This window comes from Mytilinidion resinicola (genome assembly GCF_010093595.1).
Source record: "Mytilinidion resinicola strain CBS 304.34 unplaced genomic scaffold BDZ99scaffold_10, whole genome shotgun sequence".
Classification (NCBI taxonomy): Eukaryota; Fungi; Ascomycota; class Dothideomycetes; order Mytilinidiales; family Mytilinidiaceae; genus Mytilinidion; species Mytilinidion resinicola.
The window spans coordinates 369858-397453 of record NW_022985446.1 but is presented as its reverse complement, the minus strand read 5'-3'; the positions used below and the strand labels follow the sequence as shown (position 1 = coordinate 397453).

Here is a 27596-nt window from a genome sequence, read left to right as displayed (position 1 = left end):
CCCAAGACAGCTCAATATAGGGTGGTTGGAGAAGCCACAGACCACTCTCCCATATAAAGTCTAGCCTGATTAGTATGATATCGTATAAGAGACATTCAGTTATGCTGTATTAAGCAGAGAGCTAGTACTATACACCGCTATTATAAGCAGGGTTTTTGTGCCTCGGCAAACCCTGGAACTCGGCCGTGATTTTCAGTGGTCCGCTAACACCCGCTAACAGCCCGACTAGCCCCAAGCAGAACCAACGAAAATCACTAAATTCAGTCCAGCTGTCTCACGCTCCTTGCTATGAGACAACAAGGAAAACCCTATCAAAGTGGACGAGTTCTTTTATTTACCCATACTAGTGTCGCAGGGGTAAGCATGGGCAGCAGATAGCCCGGCAAAATTGTTACAGCTACTTAAACTAGACCTCTAGATCATAGAACACGATGAACCGACGTCCATGTAGACAGTCTCACAAGCTGTCAAATATATGCTCTTGCTATAAAGATAAAGGGAGCACTTTTGTGGAAGCCGTTATGACCATTGACTGCATGCGAGGTTATCTCGGAGACCGAGCACTGCATTTCATAGGAAACTAAATGGGCACGCGGCCTAAAGATTCTCAAGAGATGTGCTTCGCATGGAAGTACGCCCTCCACTGCTTGCCGAAAATCCATACCGGTATAGAGAGAATGCAGAGGGCGGCCTGAATACCACCAATGGTATTGAACACTCTTGCTGGCCCCCACGCCGTGACCCAGTCGTTCACGCCGACTGCGAAGCATCGTTAGTGCTGCTGCTCTACAGTATCGTGGGACGAAAGCACTCACATGAAAGGCCAAAGAACACAAAGTTCTTCGTTACCATTCCGATAATGAAAACCTCGATGGAGATGTCGCGATAGGCATCGACCATATATGTCCCTATAGTAACAGAGCAGAACTGTATCGACATGGTGGCGACTCCCCACACGGCTGAAATGGCGGCAGGAGAGTAGCCTGCCTCGACAAGGTTCCCGAAAAGAAAGAACCCCAGCGAGGCGGTTACGAGCATGAATACCAGCAGGAGCAAGCGGAACTCCGGTTCATATATTCCCTTGTTTCTCTTCGCCAGCGTTGTTGCAATCGGGTCGGAGATGAGGCCGCAGATGATGGAGCCCAGGACGCCGCCGACAGTCGGGCCGGCGGACATGTATCCAATGTCCTCAGGGTTCAGGAAGTAGGGTGGGCCCGAGAAGATCTGAGCGATGATAAAGCTAACGACCACAAACCATGCTGTCGTGATGGAGAGGAGCAATGTCGACCAGATCACGGCCGGGTTGGCCAGGATGAGGAACGGTCGGATGATCATTGTCAACAAGTTGGTGTCCGAATAGGTCCCTGAGAAGGGAGCGAGGCGGCGGAGGAAGGATCTGCGTGGGCGGATTGCGACGGCTTCTTCCTCGCGCACATTCTCTATCTCAGTCGTCTCTGCCTTTGTGGCACTGACAGCTCCAAGGTCGCCGATGTTCTGATTCAATAGTCAGCTCGGCTCTATACATACGGGTCAAGAGGAAGTCACATCGGTAGACGCAGTATCTGTGTTGTAGATCGAAGCCCTGTTGAAAGCCGTCTCCCAGCCGAAAATGGAGAGGAGGACAAGAGCGATGCCCAAGAAGATCGCCATCATCCAGAACATCCACCTCCAGCCTAGTCTCATTGTGATCAGCCCCGACAAGACAGCCGGAAGATTCGAGAGGCCGGATATTGCTATCGTAATTGCGGCCGTTCGGGCACCGCGCTCGTGGACGTAGTAGAGGTCTCCGATTACGGCGAACAAAACTTCAGACGCCATTAACTAACTGAAAGGTACCTCACGAACACATTACGTACCTGCTTCCCACATTGCAACGCCGAGTCCCTGGACGATCCTGGCGCCTAGCAAAGAGCTATAAGATTGAGCAGCTCCACCCCACAGCGTCCCGACGAAGGCAAAGAGGATGGATAAAAGAAATCCAGGACGTTTGCCGTATTTGTGACTCAAAGCTGAAATGAAAATGCCGACCTGGGTTTTAGGGTCAATGAGCTGTGCAAGAAATTTTTACGGTTGTCCACTCACACCGCCAACAGCACAGAGCTGATATCCACTAAGAAGCGTTACTTTGGTGAAATCGATATGGAACTCTTCAACCAGCACCGCGGCAGATGCAGAGAGTAAAGGACCAATCCTGTGATGCTATTAGCTCTAGTTCCGCAGAGAGCTGCGTTCGTAGGCTCACCCTCCAACACACAATATAGTGCAGTAGAGAAATAACGCAAACAGGAGATCTCGCTGCCACAGCGGCCAGCGGAGAGGATCGTTGAGATCATTGGAGGGCTGCGGTACCAGAATCGTAGTCGCATGTCTGCCAGAGCCTTTCTTCAGAGCCGCAGTGTTGACTGTCTCGTTAAGAGCACCCGTCTCTAGAAGACTGGTTCCTGGGGTATGCTCCAGACGTGAGGTTTCGAGAATGCCAAAGGCCATTTTGGACTGCAGAGGGTTTCAAAACAAAGGAAATTTTTTGCATGGGCACTTAGGCTTCCCTAAAAAGGCATCTCCTGATTTTATACACAATCAACGCAGCAAGATGCATACATGCGGGGCAATACATGACCCTGACCCTCATCCTTGGCTTACCCCACAGGACAACCCCACAAGGTCAACAACCAATGCTGCAGTAGTAGCGGAGTCCCCGCATCCCCGCTTCCAGTATTGCAAATGAATGTTTATCGAGTCAAAAGTATTAGTAAGGTGATCTGATATGCACATCGGGTAGATCTACCTAAAGTCGACAAGCTCGTTCCTCTGCTCGCGCATGCGCCGGTCGTACTAATGCCTCACAAAGCGATCTGGGTGAATGGTAATGCGGCGCAGGAGATCAAGACGGTCCCGGGTAGCTACCGTGCCTCTAAAGGCGAGCTGTTGTTAAGGATGATACGTGTTGCTGTGAACGCGGGGGATTACAAGTAAGTTACGAACAATAATCCGGCGGTGCTCTTGCAACCGAATCATGTTGCAGCGGAGTTGTCGCTACTTGCGCAAATTATAACATTAGGTTTTGCACAGACATCCAGAGTTCTTCGCCGCTGTCAATACTGCAGAAGGATTCGATGCTGTCGGAAGAGTAGTCGACATCGGGCCTGAAATTCCTGGTTTCAAGATTGGAGACAAGGTGGTGACATTAACTAGAGGCATTGGACCCCGTAAGTTTTGCTGTCATATACGCATAAAAAAATTGCTGTCTGAAAGTGCGGTGCAGCCGAATATGGGGCTTCTCGGGAGTTCTTAGCTCTAGCAGCCACATCTTGGACCTTCGACGAAAAGCCCCTGACTGACGAGCAGGCTGCTACAAGTCCCCTGACTGTACGTACGGCATGTGATGCTCTTTACAACAAGATGATACCTCCGTTACCCCTGCCATGGGAGAATGGCTGCGACTGGCCAATCCTCCTCTGGGGCGTATCAAGCTAGGTCGGCATCCAGGCGATCCAATTTACGAAATTCCGTGGCCGTAGCCCAATAATAGTCACTGCATCCTCGAAGGTACGCAAGTCCGAGCTTATCTATAGCTCCCATCACATCAGTCTGTGGCTGACGCCATGGCCAGCAACATGACTATCTGCTGTCTTCGGGCGCAAACTTTGCATTTGATTATAAGGACGGGAGTGTCACAAGCAAGACCAAAGGGGTTATCCCTTCACTTAAACGGCTCATGCATGCCTTGGATTGCGTGGGTACAGATATTAAGATCCTAGAAGAGCTGATCGAGGAAGGGGGAACAATATCACTCGCGCTGCCGCCAACGAGACCGAGTCCGCGGCACCACGTCGGGATGGCTGTCGCTGGCACTATATACGACTTGGAAACTTTTACCGCCCCTGAATTCAAGTTCCATGGTGGAAAGGAGCCCGGGATAGCGAGGGGGCAACGAGACTGAGGTCCATAATGGCGTGGACTTTTGAACAAGTCGGCCGAAAGTATTAGCCGTCTAGGGTGAGAATCCTACGCGGCAAGGGGATATATGATGCTTTTGAAGCATTCGAGCTTATGATAGCAAACAAGATATCCGCGGAGAAGGTTATGAGCTGGATGGCGGAAACCCCGGGTTTATAGATGGCGGAGGGAGGAAGCCCAAAGCTTGCAGCTAACATGCGTTCTAGGCGGTCATATATCAGGTTGAATTTCTCTGATTATCTCCGAGTGATGAATCTTATTGGGATGAAGTACGCGTGTAACAGCGCTGTTTCCAAGTCACAATCTTCGTAAGAGGAGAAGTGCAATGTGAGCAATGTATTTCATGGATACGTTATACAATAACATTCAAAGGGAACCTCATTTTAAGATTGAGCTGAGTAAGTCAGAAACAATCCACCGACCGATCATTTCCCTTGATTGATGGTGACGCTCTTCAAGCTAGCCATAATTTTCTCGACTTCTTCCTTGTGCCCTGAGAAGTTATCCACCAGATTGTCCCACATTTTTGGCTCGTGTTCATGCTTCTTCTTGCTATTCCACGCGTAGTCTGTGATAGTGAACGGCTTGTTACTTTCAAACATGAAAGCTATGGAACCCTTAGAGATTTGCATGGCTGGAGGGTCTGCCTTCGAAGCTTCAAAAAACTCTTCATATGCAACACCGTGTGGTACCATGCCGCATTCATACGAAATGCCGCCTGGCTGGAAATCGTCCGATCGGCCGCCGTATTCTCCATATATGAGGCCCATGAGTTCAGATGCCGCATTGCGATGATAGTAAGGTGGCCGATACGTGTGAGATGCAACGTCCCAGCGAGGTGAAAATATCAAAACATCTGCCAGCGGAGCCGTCGGATCGCGCGACTTCGCGGTCAAGACACAAAAGATCGATGGGTCAATGTGGTCCACTGAGATAGATCCCACGTTTACAAATTTGGTGAGATCGTACTTGTATGGGACGTAGTTGCCGTGCCACGCAATGACATCGAACGGGCAGTGCTGCTGGGTACTCTTGAAAAACTTTCCGCCAAGTTTGTAAATGACCTCCCAGGGATCATTTTGCGTGACTTCGTAGGCCGCCGTGGGGTGCAGGAAGTCGCGAGCATTTGCGAGCCCGTTGGCTCCTAGAGGACCTAGCTCGGGAAGCTCAAAGTTTGCACCCCAGATCTCAAGAATATATCCTCGGGTGGGGCCATCGACCTTGACTTTGAAGCGCTGGCCTCGTTGGATGACACAGATCTCACCGGGTTGAACATAAAGATGTCCAAACTCGGTCTGAATGTCTAGCGCGCCCTGTTGTGGCACAATGCAATAATCGCCGTCCGAGTTCACAAGGGCTCTCTTCTCCATGCTTTCATTGCACAAATAGACGTGGGTAGCCAGACCTTCCCTCAGCATGGGGTCGCCGGCACCTGCGATTGTCTTCAGACCGGAAACAAAGTCAACTTTGTCGCGGCTCCCCGGGAGATCGAAAGGCAGCCAAGCTAGCTGAGTTGGCGAGATGCGAACCCGAGGATTAATTGGCAAGAAGTTTGATTCTGTATCAGGATTGTCGGGCATATCAGTCTACGGCCATGATTAGTTTGAAATATATGAATTGGTACAGTAAACTACTTACAAAGCCTTGGTGAGCAACTGCAGGCCGTGCACGATACAACCACGCCTTCTTGTTGGAATGCCTCGGCGCAACGAAAGCAGAGGCTGTCAGTTGCTCGGCGTATAATCCGAAGCGAACGCATCTGGGGCTATTTTGACCCCGTGGAACGGTACCGGGAATAGCTTCAGATTCAAAGGAATTGCCCAACCCGGGCATGTACTCGTAAGGATCATTCTTCCGAGCGGCGAATGATGGGATGGTCCCATTTTTCTGCGTCTCAGCCCAGTGAAAAATATCCTGATACTCCTTGGGATTTGACACATCGGTAGGCATGGTCGATGTGATGTAATGCTACACACAAAATGAGAAGAGATAATATTGAGGGATTGATTCGTATACATTGGCTCAGTGTTTATTTGTGTTGTATATTAGCCTAAGATGAATGTGGGGTTGGTGGGGTAGCGGATAGCCACCAAAGTGGTTAAGGAGGGGCACCACAATAGGTGGATGGAACACCCCCGCATCCTGATTGACTCTGGATACCGAGAGAATGAGTCGACCGAAGAGATTCGTGAAATAAGACTGAAAAACCCTGAAGTGCAATGCCTACGTTTTTACTAAGGCTCATATATGCCTCCGCATCTCTAGTTGTTCGCGAATTTATTACCCTTCGTGATATTCCTCGCTTATCCAGCAGATGATGAAGTAAAACCGGCGGTACCACCAACGGGTTTCCTCGTATCGCACCCTGGAGGTACTGATTTGAGAGAACATCGGGGCAATAGCTTCATATATAAAGCTCTTCAAAATAACTCCGTACAGGGTTAAGTTATCAGGCCTTGGACGGCGTTTCCCTTTGTTTCTGAAGCGTTATTCACTTGTTGTCAAGGGGGCAATCACCTGGATCACGTGATTGCTAAGCGAGCTAGCTCAGCCAGCCTGTTTCAGGCCGCTGGACCCGCGACCCTCTTCTCTCTTTGTACTGCAAATTCTATACATAGCAATACAGTACCTTAGCTATTGTTCCTATGCAGAATCCTCAAATAGGCCTGCTGCTAAGCTGACAGGTGGAATGTTTGGCGAAGCAATGGCCGTAGCTCGATTATATTACATTTACTCGAATAGACAATTCACGGTGAGATCCAATCTCTAAAGGCGGGGCCAACGTATTCCAAATACCAACTAATCCATTTGCGTGGAATCTACAGATCTGCTCTAGCCTTTTCTCCTACCCAAGCCCTCCGAATAAGTTCTTGAATCGAAGCCATTTCAAGCGTTCTCGGGTTAGGATACGGCTTTGACAGTGCGATCTCAGCCGCCTTGGTGACATCTTCTTCTGTCAGACCGAAATCTTTTAGTGCTGTTCTTACGCCTAGTCGTTCTAATAACACATTCAGTCCCTTAATTGCATCTCCGTCACTGTCCGGCAGCACCTCTGCAAGTTTCTGCATGGCTTCCGGGATTGCGGGAGCGTTGTACGCGAGAGCATGTGGTAGAATGATCGTATGTGTCTCGGCGTGAGGGAGATTGAAAGAACCTCCGAGGGTGTGGCAAAGTTTGTGGTGAAGTGCCATATCGACGCTACCGAGGCAAAATCCGCAAAGCCACGCGCCGAACAAGGCATCTTTCCTGGCACTGATATCGCTTGGCGACGAGACCAGAGTCGGAAGTGATCGGGCAAGAGGTCGTATGCCTTCAAGCGCGAGGACGCTGACAATTGGATTTTTGTTGGCTGCATAGAGAGCCTCCACTGTCGAGAGGAGTAACTGTCAGTATGGTTATGGAGACTTTCGTGCCCGGAGAGGCTAACCTGCGTGCGCAATTGCGTTTATCCCACTAGTAGCACTCATCATGGCGGGTAGTGTGAGTGTAAGGTCGACGTCATAAATGACTGTAGTGGGAAGTATCGCTGGATCTCTGCGCGTCGTCTTGAGCCCGTTGACCGTCTCACCCAGTATCGGGGTCATCTCACTACCCGCATACGTGGTCGGGATGCAAATATGCACCAGACCGGTCCGCACGCTGAGCGCCTTACCGAGCCCAATGGTGCTGCCACCGCCGAGCGAAACGAAGCTGTCAACTCCGCACGTGTTTGCAACGCCCAGTGCTTTCTCGGTGATGTGGAGGGGCGTGTGCATAGTTGCTTCAGCAAAGAGATGGTCGGCGCGCGCTCCGAGAGACTTGGCCAGCTCGAGGGTGGGACCTTGTTGCTCCGGCGTGGAGAGAAAGAGAGGCGTGCACACTTCGAGCCGTGCCAGCTCCGCGGCCAGCATCGACAGTGTGCCTGAGCCAAATATGACTCGGCTGGGGTTTCCGTTGTACTCAAAGCTAGCCATCGTTTACCAACATATGTGGTGCGCGCTGCGAGACCAAATACCTCAGACGTATCTTTGCACAGGATACAGGCTACATTGGATTGGAACACCTGTACGTACCCCACCTGGCCACTTGGTAGCTCCCGTTTCAGGCTTGGTTACGTCCTCTCCGCTTGCTTACCCTCATCGTCCCGTGGTGTGTGCTGCTCTGGACACGAAAATCTACCCCACATTCGCGGGGAACATCATTGGGGGACTGCATTCAAGAATTACGGACGATGTATCTGCAGACTGCAGAGAACTCGTAGGAACCACACTTCTAAATCACCAGTTTTAGCTCCTCTGTTCGCTATGTGTGTCACTCTGAATCATGCCTCTCTAGGCGCCCGCCTGGAAGGACTCCAGGTTGGGAAACTCTGGAAGTTCAGAGGCATCCCGTACGGGACCATAACCACCAGATTTGCGCGCGCATGCCCAACCCAGCTTGAGGGCAAAGTGGACTGTTCTCGTTACGGGTACTCTATCTCAGACTGCTGGTTTGCACAGCGGCTCTCGCTGACTCCCGTAGGCCTCGTTGCCCGCAACTCAACTTCGACGTGCGACACCTTCTGCGCATACCTCAAGATATCGAGCTGCCCACTGAGCCAGAAAATGAATTCCAATGCCTGAATCTAGACGTTACAATGCCGCCTTTTGAACCGGGGCCTAACCCCCAATTGCTGCCTGTTTTGGTGTGGATTCACGGTATGCATTACAGGACTCTGCGAAAGAATAGTGCTTACCTAATCCCATCTAGGTGGTTCCCAGATTGCGACATTCGGGAGTTCGGCTTCAGGTTTGTGTGGTTAGTCCTTTCAATTCGTATTTCGTCCCCGTCTGTACTAGACACACTGTTAACGCAAACTCTGCACCACAGATATGACCAGAATTGTCTCTGATTCTGTAGACCTTGGGTACCCGTTTATAGCGGTGGGTATTCAATATCGGTTGAACATGTTCGCTTTTGGGAACGGCAAAGGTGAAAGGAACTTGACTCTCAAAGACCAGAGGCTGGCAATCGACTGGGTTGTTGAACATATCGGAGGATTTGGCGGTGACCCGGTAGGAGCTCTCATCAAGTTGAAACCAATCAACCTCAGTATTCTTTTCTTACTTAAGCTAGGCAAACATAACACTTGCTGGCGAGAGTGCAGGCGCGGTCTTCTGCCATGCACATGTCGTAGCCCAAGCTCCCGTACGCCAAACGATACTTTCTTCAGGAACACTGTACCTATCGCCACCATTGCCAGCCCAATATGGGACTGCTCTGATACATAATGTAGCTAGTGAGCTTGAGAAATTGGGTTACACGGATATGGCAACTGCTCCACCGGATATGCTTCTCAAAGCGCAGGCCAATCTCGGCATTAGATCTATCTGGATTCAGATGGAACCTGCCTTTGAAAATTGGGAAAATAAAACAGGAAATACTACGCAGATACTCATTGGAGATGTTGAGTATGAGGTAGGCCTCTATTACAATTTCTCAGTGTAGAGAGAAACTAACGTAGCCAGAGTATTATATGGAGGAATGGAATTGAGACGCTAGAGCCCGGTTACATAGCAGAATGCTTCAACAACATCGGCGACGACAGTTCGGCTGTGAAGCGCTTGTACGGCATCCTGCCCGATCGAAGCACGTCTTGCAAAACCGGAGCTCTCGACTTGATCACCGACCAGAGGTTCGCGCTACCGGTGGAAAAGGTTCAGCAGCTATGGCTGGACTCCGGAAAACCAGCGTACCGCTACTTGCTCGATCAGCCAAATCCCTGGCAACCATCGAATCGCGCTCATCATGCTGTGGATTTGATATTTCTTTTCGGCGGATTTGAAACTTCAAATCCAGCAGCAGAAACTGTAGGAAAGGCGATGCGGACGAAATGGATAAAGTTCATAAACGGGAGGGCTCCGTGGGATGCTGCTAGTGCTTTCGCGTTTGGACCGTATGGAGAGGTGAAAAGTATCGACCAATCTGCAGTAGACATGCGGAGACGACGAGCTCATCTCGACCTCGTGAACAAAGTCGGCTGGGCAAAGTTTAATGCAGCAGTCGTGCCATTGATAACGGGCCGTGTCAGCCTACTAAATTAGATTACTGTTGACTAAAAACGCTCAAATATGATGATTAAATTGACCTCCCGTAAAGCAATGTCATTGTAGTACCTAGGTTTTGATTGGACACAAGGTGCATGGCCACGACAGGGTGGCAGATGTCTGAGTATTTCATATTCACTGACCCCACACGCGCACATGTGGCAAACCCGCAAAAATCCCCAAACGCGGGGTTTGACAGCTCCCCGCAGCCTGTCTGAGCGTTGAGGTTGGAGCAGGGAACCCTCACTTCGAAAGGTCGAGCCAGTGGCACTCTCGTCACATGTACTGAGTATTATCATCCGTACCAACAAACTCGACCGTAACTGGGTATATCCAAGCTATTGCCTCACCTAACGATGGCCCAACTTGCTTCCGTCGCATTGGTAGCGATTGTAGCGATTGTAGCTCTTGCTTCGATATACGTGGTGGTGCGCGCTATTGCTGATCCTCTGAGGGGAGTGCCTGGGCCATTTTGGGCACGTTTTTCGCGACTATGGTATTTACGCGAAGTCTACGAGGGTACATTTGAGAAACGCTCGGTTCAACTTCATGCGAAGCTCGGCGAGTTACAGTATAATCCTACCAGCATCTGCAATGCTGCTAATCGATTACTTAGGCCCGATTGTGCGCATTACTCCGAATGAGTATAGTATAGACGATCCGGCAGCAGAAAAGACCATATACGGGCTAGGAACCAAATTCTATAAAGTGTGGCCAATCTGCTAGTCATCCCACGCCTCATCACTGCTTTCCAACTTGGGGGAAATATCAGCTAATAGTCGCCCTTGAAGTCGCCGTGGTATATTGCTTCCGGAAATCCAGATCCAACAAATTCGGACCTCTTCACCGAACGCCACCCAGCACAACACGCACTGATGCGACGAAAAGTTGCGAATCTTTACTCTGCAAATACCCTGTTACGTATGGAGCGATTTGTTGATGAGTGAGTAGGGTTGTTTGTACAGCGCCTGAATGAGGTCGCTGCAACAGGTCGCCCAATCAATGTGCAGCATTGGTTGCAATGTTATGCATTCGATGGAATCGGTTACATCACAGTATGGCATTGTTCCGACCGAAAGAAACAAAACTTATATTCTAGCTGCTAATCGGGTGCAGCTTTCGAAAAGATTTGGGTTCCTGGACCGCTGTGAGGACGCACGAGGAATGTTTACAAGTCTCCATTCCTATCTGAAATATGCTTCACGGATCGGAGTGGTTTCAGAGGTACACCCAATTGCATCCAAATTGCTGGCAAAGCTCGGCAGCGGCGGTATGTCCCACATGATGAGCTTCGTTGGCGCCCAGCTTCAGGACAGACAGCAGCGACTCGCAGAAAAAGAGGGCGGAGGCACAGACGATGATTTTGTGTCGAGAATACTCGCGCAGCACAAAGCAGATCCTGAAAAATTCACCTTCACTGATGTGTTCAGCACATGTATTACCAACATTGGTGCCGGCTCTGACAAGACATCGATCTCGCTGTCCGCAGTTATGTACCATCTAATTCGCAATCCAAACATGCTCGCTGAGGTAACGCACTCCCATACGTCTACAAAATTCAATTATAGGTCGAGCTGACAGGGGCACAAATAGCTTCGCAGTGAACTCGATGAAAAACTACAGCCTGGAAAGACTATCGAAGACTTCTCGTTCCAAGACGCCCAAAGATTACCATATCTACAAGCTTGCATCAAAGAAGCTCTCAGCGTCCACCCGGCTACAGGCTTACCTTTAGGAGGAGTAGTACTAAGCGGTGGTGCTGAGATTCTGGGGGTGTTTTTCCCGGCCGGAGTAAGTAATCGTATGTTTTTGGGTTGAAGATAGTCCATCAGACGGTGATCGGTATCAACACATGGGTTGCCCATCCCAACAAGGACGTTTCGGACAGGATGCGGCACTATATCGGCCTGAGAGGTGGCTGATCAACGATAAACAGCAATTGTCTCGAATAGACGGTTATTATTTACCGGTATCCCTAGATCAATTCAATCGCTATTGTATAACATGCTAATATGGTTATATTTAGTTCGGCCACGGATCACGCACCTGTATTGGAAAGAACATAAGCCTCTTGGAAATGTCGAAGCTTGTGCCCGTATTGGTGTATCGATTTGACTTTGATCTAGTCAGACCGGAGGAAGAACTCGAATGCCAGAATGTCTGGTTCGTCAAGCAGAAGAATATCAATTGTCGAGTATCGCTGAGATGATATTATATTAACACTGCTTTATAGAAGTGAGTAAATGAGGATAGAGATATGATTTAGCTTACCTGATATCAAAGCAGTGACACGTAGCAGGACAACCCATAGACGTGACCAGATCTTGGACTTAGGTACCTTATTTTGACCTGGGTTTGTGAGACTGTACAGGGTGTGAAATTTTATATGATACTTACTCAGTAGATGGCATAACAATTAATTATCGTAGGACTATAAGTTGTGAGTTCGTGTTCATTTATCTTGCAGCTATTGAGAGCAATTCGGCCCATCGACAAAACCGCTCGACAAGCTTCACACGCTGCCATGTGCACCAGAGATCGCTGCGGAGCGCCAGGAGCACCAGGAGCTCCACAATAAGGCTGATGTAGTATATATTTACCTAAAGTAGTCAGTAAATTCCCTAAAATAGTTTAGCATGGAAAGATCTTAGCAGAGGGATAGTGTTAAAGATTACGGTAGGCTGCTAACTTGTGCCAGAAGATGTATAAGAAAAAGGCCGTATAATGTTAAAGAGTAGCTAATATAGCTCTATAAGTACGTTAGAGGCACGTAGAAATCTTACAGTAGCACGGAGAAATCACGTGTAGGTCATGTGACTAGTAAATCGAACTAATAAGAGGCCGGGAATCGCGGACATACAAACCCATTGGAGCACTAGGATCATCCAAGGCCTCGAATCCATGCGGCCTAAAACAAGTCCATAGATGTCTACATTCTGCCAAGAATCACATGCCCTGCGCGACAGTCGAGCAACATGTACCCACTAAGGGTATTTTCGTTTCGTTCACGAGGATCAGGCGACGCGCGTCTGTATTCTAATACTTTAGCTGTGAATACAGGATTAGGAAGAGATTGAAGTGAATATCACGTGACTAAGGAGGCTGGCTTGCTCCTCTTACCTCACTTCGTCCACATCCTACCTAGAGTTCTCCTATTCATACCACCAAATACTATAGATTATGTGATTCAGGGAGGCTGCACTCACATAACGTTGATCTTCCTAGATCGATTGAGGAACGCCGAGTCGTCGTGTATCACCCCCCGCCCCCGCCCTGTTCCATGGCGCAGACCGGCTGCCCGCATGCGTCATGAGCTGGCCGTAGGTAGCAGACACAGCTTCAGCCTTGTTACAACACCTCATCGGAACCATTGATAATCTCTTGTATAAGGTTCAACTTACCTCATTAACTTCTAGAATGCGATGGCCGATGTAAAGCAGATTCCGATTTCCAGCTCCGAGGATGCAGCAGAGGCCAAAAAAGCAACGTCGACATGCAGGTGGGATTGCTGTAAGAACCCTTGCGACGGGTACGACTGCCGGTTTGGCATCCGCGAGACCCTTCCGGTTCGGATGCTGGAGCCGCTTGGTGAAGGCCGACATGGGTGGGTCACGAAGGTTGAATGCCGCAGGAGTCGGCGCGTGTTGGCGTGTAAGAGAATTAGGTGGTGCTTCAGAAAAGACGTGCTTCGACAGATACAGAACGAAGTCAACATAATGCGATCGCTTTCCCATCGACATATTGTCAAGGTTGTCGGCAGCTACATCGAGGGCAACACATACTATTCTATTCTCCTGGAACCCGTCGCAGAGTACGACCTTCAGTACTTCCTTGATGTCTACTTTGAAGAAGCTAGTAGCACATCGTCCAGTGCGTCCCCCGGAGCCAGGCAACCTGCCGCGACAGCGCTTGTGTGCAGCAAGTCCGAAGAGATTCTCTTATCGTCTTTTGGGTGCTTGAGCTCCGCTTTAGCCTTTATTCACTCTCAGAGCAAGAAGCACAAGGACATCAAACCACGCAATATTCTCATCCACAATGGCTTGGTTCTTTTTACGGATTTTGGTATTGCAAGTGATTTCTCCAACAATGCCGATAGCATCAGCGAAGGTCCTTTAGCCTGCACCCCAATTGTGAGTTTATACCCCCAACTAGCATCACAAATATACTGAGCTTTTCTAGTGGGCGGCACCAGAAGTAACTAGCCCTGAAGGCAAAGCAGTAGGTCGTGCTTCCGACGTATTCTCCCTAGGTTGCGTCTTCGTCGAAATTCTTACAGTCCTCGCCCTCAAGTCCATCATGGAGTTCAATTCCTACCTAGCAGGCAGTGGCAGCGAGTGTTTCAGCCAGAACATTTCTCGAGTTTATGCGTGGTTGGACAGCATTGAACCGAATTTCAAAAATGATGGAAGAGCTTTTTTGAACTTTGTTCGTAAAATGATTGCTGAAGAACCATCAAGCAGACCGTCGGCCTCTGCAGTCTGGGAAATAGCACAGTCTACTCCGCGGGATGACCAAGGGTTTTTCTGTGGCGACTGTTGTCGGGAACGCAACCCGGTCTTTGATCCCGAGTGCTACGAGGACATTTCGTTGCCCCCCATTACCAACCCTAGGAGACTGATGCCTTCTAGCCTTAACACGTCCATTGAGAGGCAGTTAGGCAGACCAGCTCCGGGTGTTGCGTCAACAAGCATTATGCCTCTTGAATTTCGATTGAGCGATATCGGCGCCATGAAGGATCCAGCCCTAGAGATTTCCTCAGTCGGCTTTGGGCTTGATTTGGCATACCAAACGCCACGGGACCCTTTTCAAACTCCTGAAAGGCGTACCACTGCAACTGTAACGCTAAGGAAGCGGCCCGGCGGCAGAAAACTTGGGGGACACCTTAGACCGGAAGTGGCAAAGGATGCACATAGAATGAGAAAGATAGGCGCATGCTGGCGTTGCGTAATCCAACGAGACAGAGTAGGTGACAGTATGGAAACTACTTTAGCTAAAGTTAGCTAACAGGTTGCTATAGTGCGATTCGTCAAATATATGCGAAAGGTGCCTGAAAAGGTCACACCCCTCGCTCGTTGATAATATGCATACACGCCTCGAATGTAACAGGGGGAGCCTGTACGATCTAGCCCCCCAATTCCTCCCAGGTACGCCTACAGTGTGTTTCCCTAGATAGACGAGTTGTGCTTATTTGGTCGATTCAACGCTGACTGCTATCAGCCGTTCTGCGCCGCCCATACCAGGAGAGCGAAATCCAGAAATCTTGGACCGACAGAATTGAGTCTTGGCGTAGTGAGCGAAAATATGTCCTCACTTTAAGCTGGAGAATTACTCCACCTTTAGTGGAAGAAAACGTCCAAGAAGGAGTCCTGATTAAGACCCCCCTACCGGGAACTGAATACCTCAAGAAAACCGTCCGGGAAATTGCTCTAGGATTGGACTTGTCTAATGGTTCTAATGGTTCCAAATACGCGCAGTACATCTCGTCAGTGATTTACACTGGCATCGGAGACGTTCCTTTCGCGCTCTACCCGGGGACAAGCGAGTGCAATGTGCTATATAGAGAACTTATCACCCAAGTATTTGGGTACTATGAATGCACGGTCAGTGTACCTTAGGTTCTTCATGAATATTAATTATATGCTAACCCAAATCAGGGTAATGAAACCTTGGCCGAAATGGCAAAGCTTCTCATTATGACGCATTGTTTCACCCATTCCCCAAGTCTCCTCCGCAGCATTCCAAATCTCCAGGCTCTGTCTCGCAATACGCCGCTGCCAATGAGTGATAACCTAGGCTTGGAGTTGCTATACCATCAGCTCAAATCACATTTGGCACTCATCCAAAGCACACAACTGGATCTGCTCCTAGAAAGATGCGATAAAGCTCTTCGTACACCAAAGACAGCGCACTTGTCCCAGGGTTTGCCACTAATCCTTACGTTCATCGGGCTAGCGATGAACTTGGAGCAAATTCAGGTTGCTCTTCATCGCCTTTTAGTTGGCCATAGAGGCGACCAGGCAGAACAGGAGGACTCCTGCCGTCGTATCGAACAGGGGATTGATATGATTATTGGGATTTGCCGGTTAAAGTATGGGGCACAGCCAAAAACGCATTTCCAGCATCGTAATGCTGTTGACGGGGATTCCGCCGAGACCACTTTTGCATTGAATCTAGACGGCCTTATTTCTAGACATGGTAAGTTCTCACGCTCGCCTTCTGAAGTAGTCTCGCTAAGAACCTTCCAGTGGAATTTCTCTCTCGTAGTGCCGAAATAAAATTGCCAGTCGTGGATCCGTCTCTCTATCCTGGACGGCTTACTTCGAAGTTCCTTCTTTGGTTTGGAGAAATCGCCCGACTCCCACTCCAATCACCAACCGTTGAGTGTGACGCGGGTGTGAAATAGCGCCGAGAGCCATTCCCTTCTGTGCCGCGAGAAGCGGAACCTGCCCTTGTGTACTGGATGCTACCCTGGTGCACTAATGACATCAACGTGTACACATTCTTTCTCAAGGTCAGTGCCACTGGATTAATTCAGCTCATGTTCGAAACCGTTGAGCATGATAGAACAGCCTCCAGGGGTAGTAAGGCTGAGTAACGAACGACTCAGCAGTGTTAGGGTTATTTGAAAACACGGAGGAAGGTGCTGCCCGATCTGACTAGCCAAATACGTAAAATGAATCACCCCTCAAAAAGGTGAGGCGCGGACCTCAAGGTTCTGGAGTGCTTCATTGCGGTTCAATGGTAATATATACATACTGCATGAGTACAAGAAAGGTGCCACCACCTTCACCTAACGGCGGGTCCTCGGGGACCACAACTGGGCATTACCGCCAGTCCCTATTTAGCCTCAGAGAACCAGAACTAGGGTCTCGCGTCTTTATACCAAACACCACTCGCGACTTCCTTCCTTCTCCTCTGCGATCCATGCTGCTCTCGCACTGCCTTAGCGCCCCTACACTGCTCGCCGTAGAGTTAACTAATTCAACACCATGCCAACAAGGACAAAAAATCCTACTCCCCCCAGCCCGTGTGGTAGAGCCAAAATTTAATCTACCTCCTCGAAACCCGGACGTTTCCTGCTATCAACTCAATCCCCTACAAATTTCGCTTATTCTTCTGTACTCCAATCTCGCGGAAGAGCTAGTATATCCCGTGCTATACAACCACTCGGGTTGCAGCACTACAACCTAGGGTCAGCAACTCATATGCAGTAACGTATCAGGATAGCATGCTGATACAGGAGGAAGTAACAGGTAGTGCAACAGCAGTGCTGCAGCACGGTATCAGTACTGTATCAGGAAACAGGATGAATCAAGTAACGCGTCAGGAAGAGATACCACGTTATGCCCCCGGGGCTGGCCCCCCTCCTTCCCCTAGTATATAAACAACGAGCTAGACACCCATAGAAATGAGAGTTCACATCAATTTCAACCTGAGTCAACCCTAATCCCGCATCGGAGCAGTGCTTAGGCAAATCTTTTCGCCGTGTCGTTGCCGGAACACTACTCCTCACCAGCGATGGCACGTCTGGGTCGTCGCCGCTGAACTTGGAGACCGTTCACGGGACGTGAGCGCCCAAGGTCGATGTCGTGCTGGGTGTGTTGCTAGGAGAGAATGTTGCTAGGAGAGAATGTTGCTAGGAGAGAGGAGTGTGGAGGTGAACTTAGTGTATTGGCAGCTGACGTAGGAAGGGCAAAGGATCAGTGAGGAAAGTATGAGTTGTACCTACAGCGCCTGCTCACGTCCGGTGAACTAGCGCGGATTTGACGCCACAGGTACACTAGTGGGGATAGAACGGAGGAAGCTCTTTTTTAGACTATATCTTACCGAGGCTGAGCTGAATCTGCTAAAAGCACGGTACCATGAGGCGTTACTTTCGAGATTACCCCTCTTTTGCACCTGACTTTTGTGGCTTGATATCCGCGCTAGTTCACCGGACGCGGGCAGGCGCCCTAGCCGACAGATCCGATCCAAGCACCAGCTTCCTCAGCTGCGGCCTGACAACACCAAACACTGCCATGGCCATGAAATACACTCGCCATGCTTTGCAATGCCTGCTTGGAAATTCTACGGATAGTCCGCCGGCCGGGCGTCTATGAAAGCATCCCCCACCAGCCTTCCGTTGATGCACTCTGCGCGTCAGCTCTCGGAGGATGCCAGATCTGCTGGCAGCTACGCAACATTTTAAAGCACAGTGCTACGTCCGCAAACTATATATCCGCTCTAAACCTTGGCGATCACGTTACTGTTTGTAGCTCTGATACATCTTCCGCTCGCACAAAACACGCCTTTGATCTTTCTTTCAACGTGCGTCGCTCTGAATCCGTCATTTTCAATTTAGAGGTATATACAGGTACTATACTCTCATTTCTTTTCGTGAGATATGAACGAATTGTTTTCAGGAGTGGCTAGACGTGAAAAATAATGTTCTGATTTACTCGAAAAGAGCATCCAGTCAGCGACTACGTCCCCGAAACATCAACGAATTCAGCATCTAGCTGGGCTCTTATCGAGCGTTGGACAGCGAACTGTATCCTCGAGCATCCCAAATGCAAGCAATCAGGCCAAGCCACATGGGTGCCGACTCGCCTCCTTGATTTAGGACTACCAGACAGTAATACGAATCCACGGCTCATAATATCGACTTCTGCACTGGAAGGGATACCGTACGCTACACTCAGCCATTGCTGGGGAAAATCTGCCATTCTACGACTTCTTGCGTCTAATTTAAAAGACTTGTGTGATGAGATTCCTCTTCAAACTCTGCCTAAAACCTTCCGCGATGCCATTGCTGTCACTAAACGCGCTGGTATCAGATACCTCTGGATCGATAGCCTGGCAATCATCCAAAATTCCGCTGCCGACTGGAAACGCGAAGCTGCCCTTATGGGGAAAGTCTACAAGTACTCCCGCGTCAACATCGCTGCCACTGGCGCCGTCGATAGCACCGAGGGGTGCTTCTTTACGCGCGACCCTCGCCTGATCCCGCCTTCACAAGTCACTATCAAATGGGACGATTGGGACGGCATCATAGAGGAAACTTACACAGTCCTGCCTGGCCAAAAAATCTGGCAAACACAACTCAATGACGTTCCACTAAGCCGCCGCGCGTGGTTTCTGCAAGAGCGCCTCCTCTCCCCTCGCGTCGTGCACTTCACAAAGACTCAAATATTCTGGGAATGTCACACCATGAGCGCTTGCGAGAGTTTTCCGATTGCTCTCCCGAAGACCCTCCGACACAATCGTGTCAATCAGCTGAAGAGCTTAGCTCTAGGCGCAACTGCATCTGCGATATTGCCAGAAACATTATCGAAAGTGGTCAATGGGGAGTTCATAGGAAAGTTCAAGATGGTCAAACCGCTTTATGCGCACTGGAACTCACTCGTCGAACTGTATTCGCTCGGTGGTCTGACGGTTCTTCGCGATAAGCTTCCTGCGCTTTCGGGCGTAGCAGACGAGATGCGTCACCTTTTGCTAGAGGAAGATTATGCTGCCGGTTTATGGCGCAAATCTCTACCTAGAAGTCTTCTTTGGATACCGAAGATTCACCCTGGTGAGAACAAATGCTACCGGCCGCGTGAGTACCGCGCGCCGTCGTGGTCATGGGCAAGTATCGAAGGTCCGGTGTCATTCGCATGGTGCTCCAAGACCGTGTTTCCGTCTCAATCGTATGGGCTCGTAGCGGTTCTCCGAGTCTACGTCGACATCACCAAAGGGCGTGAGACGGGCGAGGTCAGCGGTGGTTATGTTCGGATGAATGTACCCGTAGTTGATGCTACCTGGGACCTACAAGCTGAAACCGGAGTCTCAGGTCTTACTACAGTGACTATTCGTGACCGTGTCGGACGGAACAGACAATTCCTTCTACCGGAGTCGTCTGGAGAGGACGCCCTGCTCTTCGATGAGGATATCGTGCAACGGCCCCCTCCGCGGGAGCTGGCATTGGCAGCACTGTTCTATACTACGGATCATCAGCAGGTAGAGGGCAAAGTGGCTACAGCCAATAACTCTTGTCCATACGGATTAGTGCTGGAAAGCACGGAAAGTGGGAAGTATCGCCGCATAGGAGTCTTCCTGAGCAGCCAGGATAGACTGCAGAGAGCCTTCAGGAAACTCACACCGCGGTGGGTCACAATCATCTAAGTGCTCGGAATCAACATGTCTGGTAAGCTATCATTGTATATGCCACAAAGCACTGTATTTTGGATACTACCACCTAGATTCATAACTCGATTAACAAATCACCCAGACACCCAATTTCGAAAGCTCTAGAAGCAAGAAGTGCGAAAAATTTAATTCTAAGAAACAGTACGACGACCCTACTCTACGGCCTTTATCTCCTCAATGCGATCGCTTAGACTCGGGTTGCAGCAACCTAGGATCAACAACTCATACGGTTCACGATCACCTGCGTGCGTGCATACCACCCCCCTACCTATCCCTTTTTCTCCCTTCTCTCCCTTTCTCTTCCTTACGGAGTTGCAGTATCTCCCTTACGGAATTGTGTTGCTCCCTTGCTGTCAAGGGAGCGCCCAAGGGAGCGCCCCAAGGGGTAGTTCATCTATATAGTCCGCCCTTACGGCGTCTACAATACAGCAGAGTTCACATCAATTTCAACCTAAGTCTTAGATCACCGGCTCGAACCCACTCCTCCAGAATGCTCTTGTACACGAACAGTACCTCATTGATCACCGCTTGATCAATGACCCCATATCAATACCCCAACTTCGCCTCCACACCTTTTCTCTCCCAGTAACACACCCAACACGACATCGAACACAGGCGCTCGCGTCCCGTGAACCGTCTCGAAGTTTGGCGCCGGCGACGCAGAAGTGCCATCGCTGGTGGTGAGTTCTTGCCCTCTTTGACTCCAGGTTATTACCGGGCTGGATAAAATCTTTGCCTTCATAGCACAGGCATTATGCTAGTGCTTAGGCAAATTAATCCAATGCGGGATCAGGGCTGTATCCCATATACCCGCAGATGAGTCCGTACAATGGCCCCGTTGATGTACAGCAAGAGCGACAGCTGTTGTATGGTGGCGATGGATACGGCCACCACTTCAACGGGAACGACGACGCACCGGCCGCGTTTCGGCAGCGTGATCATGCTTACGAACCATGATGATGGGCCGGATGAGGCGGCGACGTTGCTCGGGGTGCCGAGTTGGGTGGGGCCGAAGATGCCGCCGGCGCGGTATACGAGGAATTTGAAGGCTGTGGGAGGATGTGCGAGGAGGGTGTGCGAGGAGGTGGATTTGAGGGTTATGCTGGGAGGGAAGAATGGCAGTAGTGAGATGGTGTTTGCGGATCGAAGACTTGTGGGGAGGGAGTTTTGATGCCAGGGTGGGTGATTGGGGTGTATAACATTAAATTTCTATTGTTCGTTTCTCTAGAAAGCATTTGCATGGATGTTGGGTGGGTGGTTTGGGGCGTTTGGTGTTGGTGTTTCTTTCGATTGAGGGTTGCGCATTTCAGCGTTTGCATTTACATTGGCGATTTGCCAGCTTCTTTTTCTTCTTGTTTTTCTGGCAGGGCATCTGTTTTTGAATTCACGGGGCTGTATTAGTGTAACTCCTAACATTTGTCGGAGAGAGCATCTACAGCGGAGGGATAGGAAACCTAGGAGAAGCATAGGCAGCTGCGTCCAGAATTGAAAAGCGAATATATTCAATAATCAGCTTCCATTGTCTCCAAACGCATAGACCAGTCCCGAAGTCGACGTGTGTTAACGCACGAAGGGCGGGCCTTGTCAATGCAATTTGAAATTTTGCAAAGGCCTTTCCCATTGCCACGATGTTCCATCTTGTGCCACTTTTTCTTTAAAATGTGACACGAAAAGTGGGCTATGGAACTCGAAATCCTCCCCCCAGCTCTCCGTTATCTTCTCTAGACGGCTGGACACTAGATCGCGACGGCATGCTGCCGCGTACTCAGCGCTACCGGAACGATAACTGCCCAATAGCACCAACGCTATGTAGCATAATTGTGGGAGGAGCAGAAATCCGTAGACAACACTGTAGGGCACTAGTACCTGTTTCTTACGGTAACTCAAAATGTTTGCTAACCCAATTGTTATAGAAGCATCGAAGGCGAAGAATTGGAAAATTTGATGCCCGTGTAGCCTGCGGTCCAGAAGGCCTAAGAGCCGAGACTTCTTTCTGAAGGTTACATTCTCATTCTCATAAGGATCATGGACGGTGAGCGACAGTCAGAGGGAAGCGGAACAAGACAAGGTGTGTAGCCAAAAGCTGTATTGATGATGGTGATAAAGCTAGCTATTGAGCGGAAGGAGGAAAGATAGTTATACACAAGGTGCTGAGTAAGCCTGCTAGAGAGGAAGGGGCCGACAGCGGAGAACAGGCCTGTAGATATCGGATCACCTCGAATAGGATGAAAGACAAAGGGAAGTAAGCCGGGTGCGAGAGCAACGACTAAGTCGCCTTTCCGCGCTGTGGAAAGGACCAAAGCTACATGGCTGTCGAACCTAACTCCAAGGAGTGCGATCCGCTGGATATGTCTCTTGCGATCGAAGATCACCTTACGAGCGGGAGAGCTTGAGAAGAGGTGCTGTTGAAAACCCGGGGTAGCTTGTGCATGTATGGACCGACACTTGGGCATTTCAAAGCTCAGAATGATGTTCCTCGCCTTGCTCTTTCGTTAGCTCCATGCCTTCACCGGGCAATTCTTTCTCGATGACCCAGAAGAGCTTTGAAATATCGTCCTTGTTCCCAGAGCCGAAGCGAATTTTCCAATACTCCGCATACCCGATGGGATTCCGACCCCGCTTGACCTGCTCATTCCTTGTCATGAGCCATGTGAACTCGTCGCCATTGTAGTGATGGAGTTGGTAATTCTCATCTTTATTGCCTTGTAAATTCATCCACAGGACGCCGTGCTTTTCCGTAATGTGCATATAGAACGTTTGCACCTTGTTGTAGTATTTGCCCACATACTTGTCAAGGGACTTGGGAGCTGCCACGCTACCACGCTCCCTCTCGAGTTGGGCTTTGATCTGAGGAATCATGTTACGTGCAGTCTCGGCGGTGTCTCGGGCTAGTTTGACGAAGTCGTAACTCACTGGATCGTCGAATAATTTCTGCATGATGAGGTGGCCAATCTACCCAGGGCCATCGTTCAATGCGACTGCATTGGAAAGGAGTACGATAGCGGTATCTGTCTCAGGAAACAGATAGACGCCATTGTTGAAGCCTACAAGCATCCCATGGTGATACAAAACAAGGCGAGGTTGTAATTCATCGCCCATGACTGGCATCGCCGGCATCAACGCTTGGTTTCGTGAGGTCTCGGCGAGGACACCTGGTAACTGCACACGTGCCCAGCCACAAGCGTAGCTCTGTTCCCTCAGTCTTGAGGCTGTTCTAATGTTACTGCTGAGAAGCGGGGCAACTTGCTTCAAGGGTGAACCCTCAGTAGAAGTGTTGCCACTATCAAATTGATCTTTTGCAGCTTCCATCAAAGCACCATAATACTTCAAGAGATCCTTGACGCAGCTCTGTATGCCACCAGCAGGGTTCATCAGGGTCCCTTCCGCCATGTGTGGTCGAGGAACATGGGCCGGCGACGCGTCGTCGAAGGTCATGTATGCTTGAGCCACATTGTCCGCGCCATGACATTCCGAGTCATCATTGAAGGTGCGAGTCATTCCCAATGGTTCGAATATCTTCTCGGTCAGAAATTGGCTGAATTTCTTTCCAGAAAGCTTTTCAATTATGCGTCCGGCTATCTCGTAGCCCCAGTTATTGTACCGGTACTCGGCGCGAAACGGCGTGACGGCTCGCAGCTGGTTGATTGTCGACAGAGCTTGGTCGCGCGAAAGAAGGATATTGTTGCTCGACTGTGCCCAAAATGCGTCTGCACGCTCGAGCCCGGTCCGATGACTGAGGAGGTCCGTGATGGTCGCTTGCTCGTAAATTATCTTGTCGTTTGGTTGAAACGCTGGCAATACATCTTTCACTCGCGTGGACCAGCTAAGTTTGCCTTCTTCCACTAAAATAGCGATGGCTTCAGCGGTGAAGCCTTTAGTCATCGATCCTAGGTAGTAAATGGTATCGTCATCGCCTGGAATCTGGGCTTCGACATCTCTGAAGCCAAAGCTCTTGTTGTAGATGACTTTGCCGTAGTGCATGACCCCGATGGAGACACCATGGACTCCCGATACTGCTGCGATGGTTTTGATGGTCGAATCGAGGGATGCAAGCACCATTTCGGCCGTCATGATGCCCATATTGAATCCGACGAATTGACGGTACAGGAGAAAAGACTAGTTTCCTCTGTCGAGTTCTGGGAGGACCGTCATCCGCCAAAGGCTGGACGACGATGACTTATTAAGGCGAGGGCACGATGGGAGGCGGGGCAAGTTCGCAAGGCGGGGCAACTTCATCTCTCGCGAGCAGTCTCATCCGAACAGCGTCAAGGCAAGAATGTAGGTTAGTACCAGGATGCCGACTTGACCGGGCGGTGCGCCTCGCCACGCATTAGCTTCCGTGTCTAGCGTCCACGTCTGTACAGCCTCTCTTTACGTCCGGCGAAATATAGCGCTAAACTAAGTTGATCCTGGTGTACCTCTTTTCTGGGCTAGTACTTAACCGACTTGAGGATTGATTGGCCAGAACGTTGCTATTCCCGCCTAAAGAGAGGGTGTACATATGTAGTTCAAATGCAATAAAGTGGGGCAACCGGTGAGTGATCGACTGCGTCGACGAATCAGGCTAGCCGGTGGCCAAAGATTTCACCGCAGGGAGCTTTTCGGAGACGGCGACGAGCATACACTCAACAGCCACTATGCGGTGGGCTTTCTGCACTGGGAGAACGGTGATTATCCTGCTGCATGGTATGTATTCCCTTTGATGCAATAGAACATATCTGACGGTTCGTAATCGCAGGTATCACATTGGCCAGGGGATTGCGTCCATGTGGTGGCCCATCGTGAACAAGACACGAGGCATGTTTGCATTCTCCAAGGTCGTGGGCAAACTTGGTCAAACGGAAAAGGCTCGAGAACTCGAAACGAATGCGCAAAAGACGATGGCGGCGATGTTGAAAATTCATAGACCGGACATTTTCGCACTTTATAGTGCTGGGCGACTTCCGGACGACTTCATCTGCTATGATCACCTTGTTTCGATGCATGCTGGAAGGTTCACTATTGGGAAGCTGAAACACGAACTTTCCAATGATTTGTCACGCAAGCATTCGGCGGTGTGTGGGTTGAGCAATGAGCATTAAATTCGAGATGTTTGTGTAATCATAGCTACTGGACCGATGAAATCCGTAGAAGCGAACGTAAGAGTGCAGGAAAGGAGAATCCAACCATACGCTTTCAATTTGAATTGAGTGGAAACGACAACAAAGTTCAATTCGCCACTTTCCCTGTCCCACCTTGATCTAATCAGGGTAGGTGCTATTCAATTTGTGGTCTCATCATATGACATGCTATGAGCCCCGATCGTGTACAAGTTTTCCTTGGTGTAGTCGATCTCAGTGTTGCCGATGGTTTCGACCCAAGGCTTGCGTCGATCATCGGAAGTGTTTGAAGAGGTTGCAGAGTCCCACCACTGCTCAGCCTGGTCCTTCGCAGGGCTTGGGATGCCGCTTGTTTCAGGCGTCTTGCCTGGGGGCTTAGCCGAGGGGGAGGTTTGCTGGGCTGCTGGTGCCATTGTGTGTCTATTCCGTAATCAGCTCAAAATCAAGGTACATGGGAAGTGGGTACACTCACCGAAAAGCTGTCGTGGATTAGGCGGTTACTTGTGTATAGAGACTCGGGAGATTGCCATGAGGCTGTTTCTGGGATAGCAGGAGACTGAGAAGGCTGAGACTATATAGCCCACTCTGTTTGCCTTCAAGCCTCCCTAAACGATTTTCATCTGTGGATTATATTAACTTAAGTCTTATCAGGTGTAGATTGCCTGGGATGTTTGAAGGGGTCGTGCATGATCATTCGCCTATTGGACCTAGACACGGCACCACCGCATATGTTAGGAGAACGATCAAGCCTTCAGGATTCAGCCGGGGAGATCCAGGCCGAAAGCAGATCACGGTGCGACCACATCGACGTGGCAGGAGCTTATTGGCGTTAGTGAACGGGCGTTGTATACGAGGCTCAAGGCTATGGCAAGTGAATGGTCATCTGCAGTACGTAGTCCAGTCTCAGACGTCTATATCTCCAGGCTAGATCTTCAGCCTTTTGTAGATTCAAGCAGCTCTAGAGACGTAACACAATGACCACAACTACGCAACAGATGAAGCTGAAATACTTTCAATGGGACGAGAAATACAGGACGGAGAAGCCCTTCCAACTCTACGCTGATATTCCGGCAGGCGTACCAGACTCTATCCGGGGTAACGTTAAATTCACAGACGGCGAAACCGAGACAATTGAGGATGTGCGCGGCCAAGAAGAAAAATACAGCTTGGATAACCACGGGTTTGCTTTCTGTGGCTTCGAGACGGACTTCTGTGGCTGGGAAGAAAAAACGGCCGTGGAAACCGAGTATTACCGTCAAATGGAAGAAATCCTGACCACAAAAGTGCCCGGCGCAGACTTGGTACATATTTTTGAACATCGGGTGAGTTTACGCAGAGAATCGGTCCACTCTGGTACCAAATTGACTTATTACTGCTCTCTGTAGCTCAGACGTAGCGACCCTCCACGAGCGCCGGGACTCACAGTGAGCCTGAGTGACCCATCTCGATACTTGAGTCCCGCCGGAACGGTTCATGTGGGTGAGTATTGCAGCGCACGATACAAAATCTCCAAGATATGTGTTGACATATGAAGATTTAACGGCATGGGAGGCACTTGAAAAGATCAAGCAATTCACCCAACACGATGATACGCTCCAGAAAAAGCTGCTGAGAAGCCGTGTACAGGTCATCAAGTCAGTCGAGCCGAATTGCAGAGACAGAAAGCTAATGAGATTCAGTGTCTGGCGACCTTTGTACGATGTAATTCAAAATTGGCCACTGGCTGTTTGCGACGGATCTACGGTGGCTTCCTCAGAGCTCGTCGCAGTTGATCAGGTACGCCGACATTCTCGTGGCGATGGCCTTGTATTGCGGTACAAGCCTGGATACAAATGGTACTATTTGTCCCGAATGAGACTTGACGAGGCGTTGCTCTTGAAGAACTTTGACTCGAAACCGGCCGGCAAAGCAAAGTGTATGATATCTCTCTTGGAACTGGAAACCAGTATCTAACATCACAGTCGCTCCGCACACGTCCTTTCGCCCTTCCAACGTGCCTCGAAATGCACCCAAACGGACGAGTATTGAAGTCCGCGCGCTCGTTTTCTCGTTTGACCAGGACGATAAATAGTTGGTGGGCTGAAATTGACGAGCCAAGTCTGAGTTCGTGTGGGATGCTGAAGCGTTCATGGCAAGCAGATAAAGTTCAGATTTGCGACTACTTGGAGATCGTTAGGGGCCGAGAATGCTGAGGTGCCTTTCTTACTATCAATTTGGAGCTAGGAATATGTGGCCCGATGACTGCACTGTTCGGAACGAGAGAGAGCTTGAGTTTGCTAGTAGAAAATCAGAGAGAAGTTCAAAAGCT

General features: G+C 49.8%; 11 protein-coding genes across 11 annotated transcripts; 7 read left to right on the top strand and 4 right to left on the bottom strand.

Annotated features, from left to right (window-relative positions):
* Positions 1 to 384: 384 nt before the first annotated feature.
* On the bottom strand, positions 385 to 2487 carry BDZ99DRAFT_509006 (MFS general substrate transporter; the record flags this gene model as incomplete). The annotated part of the gene is made up of 6 exons (XM_033724376.1): positions 385 to 759; positions 816 to 1437; positions 1546 to 1805; positions 1857 to 2028; positions 2083 to 2191; positions 2243 to 2487. The coding sequence occupies 6 exons, from the start codon at positions 2485 to 2487 to the stop codon at positions 608 to 610; spliced, it is 1560 nt and encodes a 519-aa protein (XP_033576363.1). The 3' UTR covers positions 385 to 607.
* Positions 2488 to 2835: 348 nt separating this feature from the next.
* Positions 2836 to 3940, top strand: BDZ99DRAFT_520755 (uncharacterized protein; the record flags this gene model as incomplete). Its single annotated transcript, XM_033725558.1, has 5 exons — positions 2836 to 2969; positions 3070 to 3206; positions 3263 to 3366; positions 3475 to 3546; positions 3611 to 3940. The coding sequence occupies 5 exons, from the start codon at positions 2836 to 2838 to the stop codon at positions 3938 to 3940; spliced, it is 777 nt and encodes a 258-aa protein (XP_033576362.1).
* Positions 3941 to 4288: 348 nt separating this feature from the next.
* BDZ99DRAFT_498773 (homogentisate 1,2-dioxygenase) lies at positions 4289 to 5907 on the bottom strand (the record flags this gene model as incomplete). The annotated part of the gene is made up of 2 exons (XM_033723605.1): positions 4289 to 5543; positions 5596 to 5907. 2 exons carry the CDS (start codon positions 5905 to 5907, stop codon positions 4383 to 4385), a joined length of 1473 nt encoding a protein of 490 aa, XP_033576361.1. The 3' UTR covers positions 4289 to 4382.
* Positions 5908 to 6745: 838 nt separating this feature from the next.
* On the bottom strand, positions 6746 to 7910 carry BDZ99DRAFT_571228 (putative maleylacetate reductase; the record flags this gene model as incomplete). Its single annotated transcript, XM_033728068.1, has 2 exons — positions 6746 to 7324; positions 7385 to 7910. 2 exons carry the CDS (start codon positions 7908 to 7910, stop codon positions 6777 to 6779), a joined length of 1074 nt encoding a protein of 357 aa, XP_033576360.1. The 3' UTR covers positions 6746 to 6776.
* Positions 7911 to 8240: 330 nt separating this feature from the next.
* Positions 8241 to 10019, top strand: BDZ99DRAFT_417268 (alpha/beta-hydrolase; the record flags this gene model as incomplete). Its single annotated transcript, XM_033716815.1, has 6 exons — positions 8241 to 8404; positions 8458 to 8633; positions 8686 to 8733; positions 8806 to 8990; positions 9052 to 9393; positions 9444 to 10019. The coding sequence occupies 6 exons, from the start codon at positions 8241 to 8243 to the stop codon at positions 10017 to 10019; spliced, it is 1491 nt and encodes a 496-aa protein (XP_033576359.1).
* A 359-nt stretch (positions 10020 to 10378) lies between these two features.
* BDZ99DRAFT_488386 (cytochrome P450 oxidoreductase) lies at positions 10379 to 12231 on the top strand (the record flags this gene model as incomplete). Its single annotated transcript, XM_033722902.1, has 9 exons — positions 10379 to 10541; positions 10639 to 10730; positions 10814 to 10943; positions 10974 to 11077; positions 11139 to 11552; positions 11616 to 11813; positions 11855 to 11878; positions 11911 to 11991; positions 12049 to 12231. The coding sequence occupies 9 exons, from the start codon at positions 10379 to 10381 to the stop codon at positions 12229 to 12231; spliced, it is 1389 nt and encodes a 462-aa protein (XP_033576358.1).
* A 2231-nt stretch (positions 12232 to 14462) lies between these two features.
* BDZ99DRAFT_28134 (uncharacterized protein) lies at positions 14463 to 16593 on the top strand. The gene is made up of 5 exons (XM_033714003.1): positions 14463 to 14984; positions 15040 to 15166; positions 15240 to 15622; positions 15677 to 16217; positions 16268 to 16593. Exons 1-5 carry the CDS (start codon positions 14640 to 14642, stop codon positions 16423 to 16425), a joined length of 1554 nt encoding a protein of 517 aa, XP_033576357.1. The 5' UTR covers positions 14463 to 14639; the 3' UTR covers positions 16426 to 16593.
* On the top strand, positions 16594 to 17458 carry BDZ99DRAFT_28131 (uncharacterized protein). The gene is made up of 2 exons (XM_033714002.1): positions 16594 to 17214; positions 17276 to 17458. The coding sequence occupies exon 1, from the start codon at positions 16761 to 16763 to the stop codon at positions 17211 to 17213; it is 453 nt and encodes a 150-aa protein (XP_033576356.1). The 5' UTR covers positions 16594 to 16760; the 3' UTR covers position 17214; positions 17276 to 17458.
* A 604-nt stretch (positions 17459 to 18062) lies between these two features.
* On the top strand, positions 18063 to 20165 carry BDZ99DRAFT_531626 (HET-domain-containing protein; the record flags this gene model as incomplete). Its single annotated transcript, XM_033726458.1, has 2 exons — positions 18063 to 18375; positions 18478 to 20165. 2 exons carry the CDS (start codon positions 18063 to 18065, stop codon positions 20163 to 20165), a joined length of 2001 nt encoding a protein of 666 aa, XP_033576355.1.
* Positions 20166 to 22643: 2478 nt separating this feature from the next.
* BDZ99DRAFT_571225 (putative D-aminoacylase) lies at positions 22644 to 24269 on the bottom strand (the record flags this gene model as incomplete). The annotated part of the gene is made up of 2 exons (XM_033728067.1): positions 22644 to 23120; positions 23187 to 24269. The coding sequence occupies 2 exons, from the start codon at positions 24267 to 24269 to the stop codon at positions 22644 to 22646; spliced, it is 1560 nt and encodes a 519-aa protein (XP_033576354.1).
* Positions 24270 to 26262: 1993 nt separating this feature from the next.
* BDZ99DRAFT_509002 (uncharacterized protein) lies at positions 26263 to 27567 on the top strand (the record flags this gene model as incomplete). The annotated part of the gene is made up of 5 exons (XM_033724375.1): positions 26263 to 26610; positions 26674 to 26763; positions 26888 to 26922; positions 26968 to 27203; positions 27250 to 27567. The coding sequence occupies 5 exons, from the start codon at positions 26263 to 26265 to the stop codon at positions 27357 to 27359; spliced, it is 819 nt and encodes a 272-aa protein (XP_033576353.1). The 3' UTR covers positions 27360 to 27567.
* Between the last annotated feature and the right edge of the window lie 29 nt (positions 27568 to 27596).

Bases quoted from the DNA above. Each gene is read 5' to 3' on its own strand.
- BDZ99DRAFT_28134 (XM_033714003.1), top strand. From the start codon at position 14,640: ATGCCTTCTAGCCTTAACACGTCCATTGAGAGGCAGTTAGGCAGACCA. The intron at 14,985-15,039 runs GTAGGTGACAGT...AGGTTGCTATAG, and splicing joins GCGTAATCCAACGAGACAGA to TGCGATTCGTCAAATATATG. The intron at 16,218-16,267 runs GTAAGTTCTCAC...AGAACCTTCCAG, and splicing joins CGGCCTTATTTCTAGACATG to TGGAATTTCTCTCTCGTAGT.
- BDZ99DRAFT_28131 (XM_033714002.1), top strand. From the start codon at position 16,761: ATGGTAATATATACATACTGCATGAGTACAAGAAAGGTGCCACCACCT.